Source organism: Megalops cyprinoides, chromosome 3, assembly GCF_013368585.1.
Source record: "Megalops cyprinoides isolate fMegCyp1 chromosome 3, fMegCyp1.pri, whole genome shotgun sequence".
NCBI lineage: Eukaryota > Metazoa > Chordata > Actinopteri > Elopiformes > Megalopidae > Megalops > Megalops cyprinoides.
Window position 1 is genome coordinate 39604140 of NC_050585.1, and position 12094 is coordinate 39616233.

General features: G+C 40.6%; 1 protein-coding gene across 1 annotated transcript; it reads right to left on the reverse strand.

The window, feature by feature from the left end:
• Positions 1–5426: 5426 nt before the first annotated feature.
• On the reverse strand, positions 5427–11819 carry cdx1b (caudal type homeobox 1 b). Its single transcript, XM_036525843.1, has 3 exons — positions 11402–11819; positions 6203–6351; positions 5427–5624 (listed from the first exon to the last, which is right to left on the reverse strand). The coding sequence occupies exons 1-3, from the start codon at positions 11817–11819 to the stop codon at positions 5427–5429; spliced, it is 765 nt and encodes a 254-aa protein (XP_036381736.1).
• Between the last annotated feature and the right edge of the window lie 275 nt (positions 11820–12094).

Consider the following 12094-nt stretch of genomic DNA (forward strand, 5'->3'; position numbering starts at 1 on the left):
CAGTACATCAGGAAAAGTGGGTCATAGTGCCCCCTTTCTGCAGAGGAGAAAACTGCATGCTGAGACCCCTATGTTGTCATATAGGCTATTTCTCAATAAATTACACCTGATTACCAATTGTGGTGATCTCTCATTTCAAAGATCATCCATGTTTCATCACATTGCCAAGAGCCCTCATGCCCTCATTCAGTATTTCCTCTATTGAAGAAAGCAAAGATGTATGATTATATGTGTGGCATATATAGTTCATCTATAAGTAATAAAGGATTATAGGCTGTAGCTATACACCTGCAAGCTTGATATGTTGAATATAACAGACAGCCAGAAATCACTAATAAAATACTACGATTTGAGCAATCATCTGAAAATGGATCATGTAACAAATTTTTAAACATCAAATCCAACAGAGAAAATATAATAAAACAATTGTATTTACATAATCACATTTCATGTGGAAGAAGTATATGTACCATATTGTTTTATTATTATTATTTTAACAAATATAGCTGGAAAGCCAGCAGTCTCAGCTGCAGGCGTACTGTACGGGGGTACTTCAGCATATCTGACGTTTATAGACACTAACTGCATTGACACCATTCTGATTACTATTGCTTTACGGCTCCTCTGTTTATTTTAGAATGAATCTTGCTAGTATGGAGGATATTAGAGGGCAGTAAGCATATTGTAAAATGTGAATGTTTATGGTGCAACTGCCCTATAAACTCATGGTTATTTAAGTTAAAATGAGTGCTGGAGAGCAATTGGTTTTTGTTGAAGGTGCCAAAAGTTGTGATATAATTGCTTAAATTTTATTTGCACCAATTAATTGTCTGTTTACTCAGATGATATCTGCCTTTCACTCAAGAGGCAATAAGAAGCCTCCATTTTGTTTTCTAAATGACAGCCAATGGCATTCAAGATTCAAACCCTTCCTCCTGAAATTCAGGCATTCATTTCTTTCATTTTTGAAGCAGCTGCAAAGACATTTTAAAATATCCCCCACAGCTGTGCTTTGTTTAATTGTATTTAATTAATTTCCTATATTTAAATAAATTATTCAAGCATGAATATTATCACACTAGAAAACAGTAAATGAGCGATATGAGATTCAAGCCACCAGATGCTTGATGACCTACAGTATTTCTACATCTCAGAAGTAAAGTTTTTAATGATTTTTAAGGAAGCCACAGGGACCTCAGGGTGTTAGTGTACTGATAAAAGATAGCTTTATCTGAGTTTCAGACTTCTTTTTTCTTCTGTTTGATAGACTTTCTTAGCTAGGGCTGCTTTAAAGATTTATATTGTTTGATTATTATACATTAAATGCATATCACTGCAGCAACAGGAACAATAATAACACAATATGCAAAACAGCTAGAATTACAGTAATCAGGCAGCAAGCAGAAAAACACTGCAAAAATGAAAACATAACAGTAAAAAGCATACTGGCTGTCAATCATCAACAGCATTCTCTAAGAAAACAAGGCTGCTCCACACAGCAAGAACTGAGAGCTGGTAATGCGTTTCTTTCCTTCTTTCCTGTGTTCAACATGTCTCCGTAACTGTGCTACAGATTTTTACAGCACCCCCAAGCACTCTCCACCAATGCATTGCCTTGCCCCCCCCCACCCCCCTCCCCACCCCTGTCTCACGTACACACACTCTCACACACACATGAACACACACCTATAAAGTTTATGGCTTTCTGGGAATTAAGAGCAAGAGTGTCCTGTTGCTTATACAAATTATCCCCTGTTACTGTGGGTGGGGTGAGGTGGAAAGGGAGCAGTCTTTTGCTCTGCTCTTGTGTATATTATCTTCTTTTTAATATGTAGGAAAAAAGAAGTATTAATCTGATAACTAAATAAATGATAACAGAAACACTTCCGTCTTTCTACACATACATAATAAATAACCAGTATGCAGATGAGTAACTCCAAACAGGCCCATATAGCTAAATACTCACATAAGCTACAGGGAAAGGGGTTTCCAGCTATTCTATCTGATGTGTCAGTAAGTGTTTGTAGTTAATGTTATGATTGATATAAAGGATATGCTCTCTTTGTTGTTATTGTTGAGGATGTGTGACTGTTTGTGTGTGTGTGTGTGTGTGTGTGTGTGTGTTCGTGTGTGTGTGAAAGAGGGAAAGTGAGAGACAGAGAGAGTCAGTTTGCTGTGTTGTTCCTCATACAAACCCAGCACCGGGCTGTCTGTTCAAACACTGCACTTCAGCATAACACCCCCCCGAATCTGTCGGTTCCTGCCACATAGCAACCGCATACATCTTCAGGGAGAAAAAAAAAACCTGCTGAGCGATTGTATTTTATTACGTGTCTTACCAAAGTGCAAGCTTCTCTAAGAGGCAAACAGACGGAGGACTCTTTGCTGCTTAGGCAAAACAGGTTAGCGGTAGGGTGGATTTAATTGTAATACCATTTCACACGAGCTCCAGGACAAACATCTAAATGTCCTCTGCACTTTTGCCACACTTAGATGAAGACATGTTGTAAACCCAGACCTAATTTGTAACTCCATCTGTATCTGTGACCTACTCAATCCCCTTAACATATACTGCCCCAATATCAGATACTGGAGACAGCATATCATTTTAACAGTTCTTTTAGGGATTCTTCATGGGTCTAAGATGCAAATTGTCAGCTTTTGGAAGTGAAACACTTGATTGAAAGTCATATCTGAGAGAAAGGCCCTTACTCAATATTAACCCAAAATGCTTAGGCCTTACATTTGAGTGATTTGTTTAAACATCTGTTTTTACTGTTACACAACTTTCATGAAGTGGTGCTACAGTTCATCCTTATAGCAGTCAGACCAAATATCCCTACCGAGTCTTGGAGTGAGCTGTTGCTGTTGTTGTAGTTGTTGTGCTGACTCAAGGTCAAGCCCAAGCTTTACTTCCTGATGGACATGTAAAGGAAGGTACTGATACGCTGAAACACATTTATCTTACTGATACCACTGCAGCAAAACTGAAGCCTGGGCCAATTCCACAAGCACTCTTCCATATCTGCCTCATGACGGTAGACATCCTCCTCCATTTTTGTCCTGTAGACCCAGCACCCTCTAGAACCTGGGTCAGCACTGGGGTCCAATCCCCCATGGTCAAGGTGGATACAACACCCTCCTGTATCAGAACTGAGGTAGATTTGACACTGTCTAGAAAACTGTGATACCTGAGGCTTGCACATGACCTCCCTCCCACCTGTTTGCCCCCCCCCCCCACACACACACACACACACACACAGTGCTAGGGCAGAAGTATCACCCCTCTCTGTTTGCACGATCCTCTTCCTGCCCTTTGGACGCCACTCCCAGAGTTTGTTAACAAGACCGGCAGATACGCCCGTGCGTGTAACAGGGCCCATATCGGGTCCGACCGAATGCCTTCCCCATCCCGTGGGGCTGATAAGGAGACTCAAACTGCTCTCCGCGCTCTGCTAAACTTAATCGCTAGTCATCCCACCATTTCAGTTTGCTGTACAAACACCCGCATGGTTCCCACGATGGCTTCCACCTCCTCTATCTCTGTGGTGGTCGGTTAATTACTGTGACTTCAGCTTTAATACTCCATGTATCCTGCTTCTGTTTGCTCATTGCTTCACACTAGATTTTTGCCTGAAGTTAAACATACAAAGAGCTTCTCCCCAGCAAGTGTCAGGCTGTTGCTGGAAATTGTGTATATTCTTATTTGTAAGGAAGGCCCTTCTGTAAAAATAGAACACTATTGGTGGTGTTCAGTCCAGCTGGTACAGACATGTAAGCGTAAAAACTTACACAAGTGTTAGATTGTTACAGATCTTGCACAATATTTCATTTCATTTTGTGCTTAAAATGAAAGAGGTAATAATTATGTGTCTATAAATTAATGATGGTTATATTCAGCAGCATTTCAACATTGCAGTAAAATACTCTCTTCCCAGCTAAACTATGTCCCCTCCAATGATAGGAGCACATCATATTGTGCCCCCCTCCCGCCCAAATAATACTCAGCCACCTACCCGTATGACGTTTCCTTACGACAACGGCTGCCGTTAAAAACAACAAAAAAGTTACCTCACAGTTTTGCAACAATATGCTGCTATAAACAATAATCAATACAAAAAAAAAATAATGACAATCAATTATTGAAGCTAGCCTTGATATCAATAGCAATCGTTTGACTTGTGAGATACAGATTTGTATTTAACGTAAGGACAAACGGGAAGTCAACACTTTGGTGATCGGTAAAGCCGATTACACGTTGAACTTCACTTCCCAGTAGCCTTAGAGGAAGTGTTTTGTGCACCATTGCTTCAAGAACATTCAAACAAACAGTACGATGTAATGATGTCAGACATAAGTCATAGGATATGGAAAGGGCGGTAAGTTATGCGGTTAGCCAGCCATGTTTGGCAGAAATCTTGACTTTTAATTAGTACACTTTTTGATGACACCTGATGATGCCCATACATGTAGTCTACCTAGCTAACTATTCCGTGACGTTCACAAAGGGAGAAAGAAACCCAAAATGGATGCTAAGTGCTGCATTGCCCAGCAGTGGGATTAGTAGATAACGTTAACTAGCCATCGATATGTTGTGGATGAGGCGTGCGATTTTAAATCTTCTTGACAGGAGTCGGAGAACTTTTGTCGGAGTGTTACTCGCCAGAGCCCCGACTCACCACCGTCGCCATGATTAAATGAAAACTGCGTCCATACCTGTCAAGAATGGCCACAGGCATTTGATCAACCCACCTCCAGCAAAATCACAGATATTACTTTAGCACACAGATCAGGGTGCTTGACTGACCGATTCCAAAATAATTGTGTAGCCTAGAGAGACCTATAGTTCATTCAGAAATTGAAACGAACGCGCCTAGGACAGGTGTACTCAGAGGCGCACTAAGCAAACTTAGTGAGAAGGAAGTATTACAGTCTGGGACTCTCCTCTCAAAATTTGGCTTCATTTTTCCTAACAAATAATTAAATAACAAAAATTGCAATAAAGCTTTTAATACAAATTATTTTCAAACATATACACACATTACAATTCGAGTAACGAATCGGAGACATTTACAAAGATTTCCGGCAATTTGATATTTCAGACAGCGCGGTAGGCGAAACAGCACAGCAGAGGATCCAGTTTGCGCGTGACAGCATTACAAGATACAGACTTATATTTATAAATATATATATTTATAATTTTCCTCTCTTTTTTCTTTCTCTTAAATTTTTACTCCTTTTTTTTTTTTTTTTTTTTTTTTACAAAAGCGCAGCTAGCTGTAATTTTATTTCTTATTCCTCCAGTCTTCAAGTTCAAAAGTTCATGGGTGTTGAGTCAGGACGTGTCCGGTTTGATTGACGGTGTCAGTCAAGGTAATTGTTGTCATTAAATGGTCTGGCTATATTCATCTCAGAGTAGACCTTCCTCAGTACTCCTCTTTGATAGACATCGGCATTGAAGGTGACACGAGACCGTTGCTGCTGCTTGTCACCATGGCGACGTTGCTGGGGGCGCTGATTCCGGGTGGAGTGGGCGTGGTCGTGGAGGCCTGCTGCGGTTGCTGCATCTTCTTTTTGTTCACTTTCCTCTCTTTGGCCCTCCTGTTCTGGAACCAGATTTTCACCTACAGCCAAAACACATGGGGACGAGAACCATTAGCAACTCCTGCTAATGCTAAACTCAGCCCTGTTCAGAAACAACTCAAATTAGCAACTCCTGCTAATGCCAACTTCAGGACCTGTTTAGAAAAAGTTGAAATTAGCAACTCCTGCTTGTGCTAACTTCTAAGTCTTCCAACTCAAATCCAACTCTATTAAGCCAGAGAGATGTTCATCATGCAGTTACTACTGGGCAAAGCTCCTGTCAGTGGTATGCCCTGCTTTGTTGGCTTGAGACAGTCAGCTGGTTGTGAAATGACTACCTGCTTCCTTGGGTCAGGTGCTATCTTGTTTCTATGTAACCTAGAACCAGACAAGTGTGTTCATGTGTGCATGTGCATGTGGACATGATAAGGTACATGCGTGCATGTGTGTTTAAGTGCGTGTGGATACACGATACGTGCCTGTACGTGCGTGTATGTGTTTGTGTAAGAATGTACATGCATGCCCATGGGATGGCAGTGTGAAGCAGGTGGGAACAGCATCAGTGTGCGGTTATCTTCAGCCCCAGGGTACGAGTGCTGCGTGTGTGTGCGCCACTCACCTGCCGCTCTGAGAGGCTGAGGGCGGTGGCCAGCTCTGCTTTCCTCCTGATGGTGATGTATCGACTGTAGTGGAACTCCTTCTCCAGCTCCAGCCGCTGGTGGTCCGTGTACACCACTCTGTACTTGTCTTTTGTGCGTGTCTTCCCACCTGCAGCCAATCAGAGTGGCACACTTTGTTACAGTAATCAGACAGCTGCCAATAGCTCAGTGCTTAAGTGTTTGCAAGATTACCAGTCTAGCCTGTCAAGGTTATAAAACTTCTGTCCATCATCCATCCTATTTTGTGAATTAGCACTGGTAGATAGATAGATAGATAGATAGATAGATATTCAATTAGTCTATTCATATTTGCATGGAGTTTTGTAATTTCTTTTCCATAGGAAAGGCAGTCTCTCTTTTCAATCGGAAAGATATTTAACTGACCATCACTACATTATCAGAATCCATTATTGTTATTAGACGTCTTTTAAGCCTATTTTTAGGTTCTCCATCAAGAGAAAGAATAAAGATTGCTGCAGGTGGCAAAATTTCTGGTTCATTTCTTAAATTAGAGCTTTCACAAAAGTGCACAGATACGAAAAGTTGGCAATGCCCCGGCCAGGCTCATCTTTTTAATTGGGCAGTATATCAAAGTCAGTTTATTCTGTCCTTTGTGAAGTAGGACCATAAGTGCACGGCCGGCAACGAAAGTTAAAGATTAAAATGCACGTCAGAGTAAGTGACATTTGGAGGGTGCTCCCTGGTAGGGAGGATATCCACACCATTAAGTCTTGTGAAAGGCACTGGCGCCTTTGGAGACCTAATTAATTCTTTTAATCACGTGATTCATAATTCATGCAGCATGTGAAGCTCTCTCGCCGGCCGTTCTTATCAATTCTTGGTGTTTATACAAGTTGCTGTCTCCAGACACACTGCGGCTGAGGTGATTAAGTCGTATGGGTATTGATTCTATGGGATGTTCGTGAAATATGAAGCTTCTAATTTGATCAGGGCGAACCTAGCACACTCATAGATAACAGCTGATTGTTGCTGGGAGAATGCTGTCTGTCTGTGTCGGTCTGTCTCTATGAAATACACATACCTGCTTCAGTTAGTCCTCTCTCCAATCTCTGAGCATGTTCAGAGTTTACCTGTTGCTTGTTATATGTTTATACTCTAGCTGTTGATGTTGACAACTTAATGAATGTAGGCATCATTATGCAGTATAGGTTTCACCTTTATATATTTAAAGAGAGTGACTTAGAAATGTACAGTGGTGTTTTTTCCCACTTTGATCAAAATTAATACAGTACTTTGACTAACCATACAAAATCTGTGCCAATATGTTTCAGTTCCAATTCATTGGCAGCATTGCCAATATCTAATAAATACTAAATACACGCATTCACTCTGAGGTTCAGTTTAAATAGCCATCATTTCAGTTCCTTAGCTCGTAGTGGCTTCTCGGCTTTGGATACTGTCGGGCTCTGGTTTCTCTGTACCTGCAGCGGACAGGCCCTACATCAGAGCATGAGTTATAGCTTTGTGTTCTGTCTGTGATGTCATCGCGCGGCCAGATAAATGATTTTGCAGTTGCAGCTAATGGAAAGTTCATGAGAAAGAATGGGTTGAGCGAGATATGATAAAGTGGCGAGTCTCTCATTCTGAGTTAATATGTAACGCGGACCGTAAAATTCCCTGTCTGGGACAAAATGACTCGTGTACACCGGGGCCCGAAAATCTGGGTAAAAATGGGTACAGCAGCAATTAGTTACTCAAGTTAGTGTTTACATCTATATCGTCATACAGCATACACTATCCCGTTTCGAAAACATCCCAGACATTCAGCCTGCTGACCGACTCGCGGAGCGACAAAATGCGCAAACGTCTCTCTGACCCTGGTACTCGGAGTTATATTGCTGTCTGTGCGCTTATCTGAACGGCCGCAAGAGTTGGTGCGTCTCCTACCTCACCGCGCCAGAGTCTCAAGTTCATTTCGCATCCTCGGCCGTCTTTCTCCCTGGAGTGTGATCTCTCGGTATGCAGTGCTGAAGTCATGCATGCAGGCGTGCAAAGCGAACTACTTTCTTTCTCTTATGCATTTAATAAACTGCCCTCATTTCTGTATCTGAGAGCAATCAGCGCAACAGTCTTTCTTCCCCTGCATTTAGTCAGTAAAATGTGCCGGTTGGTTCATGACCCATATTTAATCTAAACACGTCCAGTGTGCTATCTTTAACTATCGAGGATCACGTTATTTATGTATTGTTTACTTTACAACAGTTTTAGGTCATTCCAGCAAACGCTTATTGCATTTCGATGAGCAAGAAAAAATATAATCTTTCCAAAATTTCCTAAAAAATTAGGGTCAGAGTTTATGAAAAAATACTTATATCTCAAGCATTGTTGCACGTACGCAGAATGCCATTTAATTTTTAATTATGCCTAACTGGAGACCACAGTGTATGAAATCCAATTATTATATAGCCTACTAAAGAAGACGAAAAAGCAGACAGTCTAAATAGATTCAGTCATACCCGTACACGTTGCTATGTCACTTCAAAGCATGTCAGCTGTCAGTTTTTATTACATTTTTTTATTAAAACAGAATCTAAATGGTCATATCCATCGAATGTCTTTCCGGCCCATGAGCTTACATCATAGCAATCGACCCACAGCAATAAGTAAAAATACAGGTAAAGAGGTTGTATAAAGGCCATATAATACTCACAATAATGATATAATAATATTATGTTCTATAATATAACAATTCAAAATATCCGTGAATATTATATCCATATTCACTTAATAACGTATCGAACGAATTAATTAAATAAACGTGCGTCTATTTTGCTGTGCTTAAACTATTGTTTTTTACATGCATATTCAATAAATATTTTCCTTATATTAATGGATAGCGTAATTCCTACCTAACACGCAAAACATGAATACTTAAGAAGAACTGTGGAAAGATTTTATGGTATCATTTTGTATATCAGATGAAAACGAATTGGTGTCTTATTGAAAACCTACTGAGAAAGCAAAAGGTTTCTACTTGTTTGTGGGTTGATTGTCACAAGTTATTCTTATAATTACTGGTATTAACTGTATTACAGTTACTGCCTTCCAAGAGTGTGGCTGTTGCTGTTAGACTATCGGGCCCATTAATAGCACGTGGGGGACCAAACGACATCAAAGTAATAGATACCCAAGCGATCCCCGCCTCGAGACATGCAGTGAACAAAGGATGACAACAAAGCAAATAGTTAACCAGGGTCGAGCGCCTGGAGTCTCCGGTAGACAACAAAAAACACCCACGATTTGCATGACAAGCTCTTCAAACCCGGAGATTTTTTGTTTTACTACAGGAGGAGGGAGGGCACTTCCAGTTTTCGGAATGAAATTTCGTCTTGACGCCCCATTTGTAACTGCCCTTCTAAAAACTAATGTACATTCGAGGAGTTAGGACGGTGGCGTGCCCTTTAGTGGTGCTGCTGTGTGAAATTCAGGCTAAGTAGTTTGACGTGATGTCCAACATTCAACTTTTGTTGAATTCTGAAATATTCAATACATACATATATATAAATATATATATATATTTTTAATGTGTATACATGTATGAAATAAAGACTGCAATCATCATAAACATTTACATTTTACAGTTATTGAAGAGGAATGTTACGAATTTGAAATATTTATTATTATTATTATTATTATTATTATTATTATTATTATTGTTGTTGTTGTTGTTGTTGTTGTTATATTTGTAGTACTAGTAGCAGCAGTGTTAGGAATAATTCTATATTAATGTTATAATAATAGCATTCGTAGTGGTGGCAAAAGTTACCATAGCAAAGTTAGAATAGCAATGCATATTCATTTGCAGTCTGGAGTCACTAGTAATAATAAAAAGAGGGAGACAATTTTAAAATGACGAATTAAAGGAAAATCATAAAAAGACAATACTTGCCGATGCAAGTCATATAGTCATATGATTGGGTATAAGTACGTAAAACCAGTATTTAAGCAGTAAAGTGAACGGACCTTTTCACCTTGTAAATCCATTACATATATTGTACCAATAAAACTGATGAGCTTGTGTAGTTAATTGTGTGGCTTATTTACGATGGAATGTGCAGTGATTCACCGATTTACACGGTCGTACTTGAGAGAAATCACGCATGGGTTTTGTCAATTTAACAAGATGTCTGACTTGCCACTGCGCTTCGAAATTTTGCGCAAAAAACCCATGGGACTAGGTTCAATCTAAGCGCAATGAACTTCAAGACAAAATTAACTAGCAATTATAAAATTAAACGACTAATTAATTTTTCATGTTTATTTAACTTGTTACTTAGACATAATCTTTCGTTGATTTCAGCTATTATCGACGTCACTGTTGTGAAAGTAGTCCTAACGAAAACGCTAACAAAAAAGTAAAACCTGTCAGCATTAATATCGCTGTCTACCAGGAAGGAAGAAGTGCAGATATTGACTTTACGATTGATCGATGTCAGTAGCCCAGTATTAGTCCAGTATGCGTCCAGCATTAGTAAGAAAATAATTCATCCATTGTCTGTTTTTATTATTTTTTAACGAAGAATCAAATTCGGTATGGAATCCAATTTTAAAGTCAAATTCCAGTCATGTCCACAGTGATATGGAAAACAGTTCACAAAAAAGATTTAACAGTTAAAATCAAACAGTGGAAGGTCTTAACAAAGGTTTAAATCCATCATCACGGCCACAGGACAGGTGCACATATCTGCGCGCAGTCAGGTGAATGTAGCGCGGCTGTCAAACAGCCTCTGATCTTTTGTTTTAACAGAAACACCAACGATTTTTCCACCGAGGTCTGAGAATGGGACATTAGACGAATGCATTAGATTTAACAATAGACTTATTTAAATATCCACGTAAAGTATTGCAATAATTGCGTGATCAATTACATAATCATCATTTATAAACCTTCTGATCAACTCAGCATTAAGTAGCCAGTGTGCCTTAGCGAAAACTAGGCCTGCATTTTACATCATGTGTCTGTTTTCCATCACCTGTCCATTCTGTCAGAGGAAAGAAACATGATGCATTGAGATAACAATCAATGCACCCTTTGGAATGACAAGAGGAGGTGAAATTACTATATGTAGGCTGCAGTAGTGTATCTCACATGACACCCTACATTATTTTGCAGACAGATAAAATGACCCAGAAATTACCTGGAGTTGGTGGCGGTGCGTTACGCCTCATCCAATCATAATGGTTTCTCCGCTGAGAATTTGGGGAGAGTTGGCCGACAGGCGAATTGATCGGCGGCGGGAGAAGCCCCGGTGGTTGGACGGGAGAAAACTCCGGTGGGCTGAAACCGATCTGTCCCGGGTTAGAGGTGGAGGGTCCTGACCCCGGCCCGTAAGGAGCCCATTCGTCTCGTGGGGGTGCGTATGCTGGGTTCCAGCCACCCGTCTGGCCGTGGTGAGGGTCACTGGTATTAATCCCTGGGACGTGATGATATCCGGTGAAATCCGAATATTGGGGTGGCGGGGGTACAAAGTTCTGGGGGTTCAGGTTTAGGCTCGGATGTCGCACGGAATTGGGGTACATGCTAGTGTCCTTGTCCAAAAGATAACTCACGTACATCTTTCAAAATGAGTTCTCCGGCGCATAATGCGCGTCCAGAAAGAAACGACGGTCTCCTTAGGTCCCGGGTTTTTCTTTAACCAGAACTCTTCTTCCTGGGTGCCCCTGCCTGGACTCTATAACTTCTTGTTTGCCATACTCGCTGCCAGTTAAAAGTGGCGGCACTGACGTCACCTTTTTATAGCCCCCATCTCCCTCCCTCGAGCAACTCAGCAGAGAGGATTTGCATTGAAAGACGGGCCTGCATTTCAAAGGCTGTCAAGCGCCAGCATCAA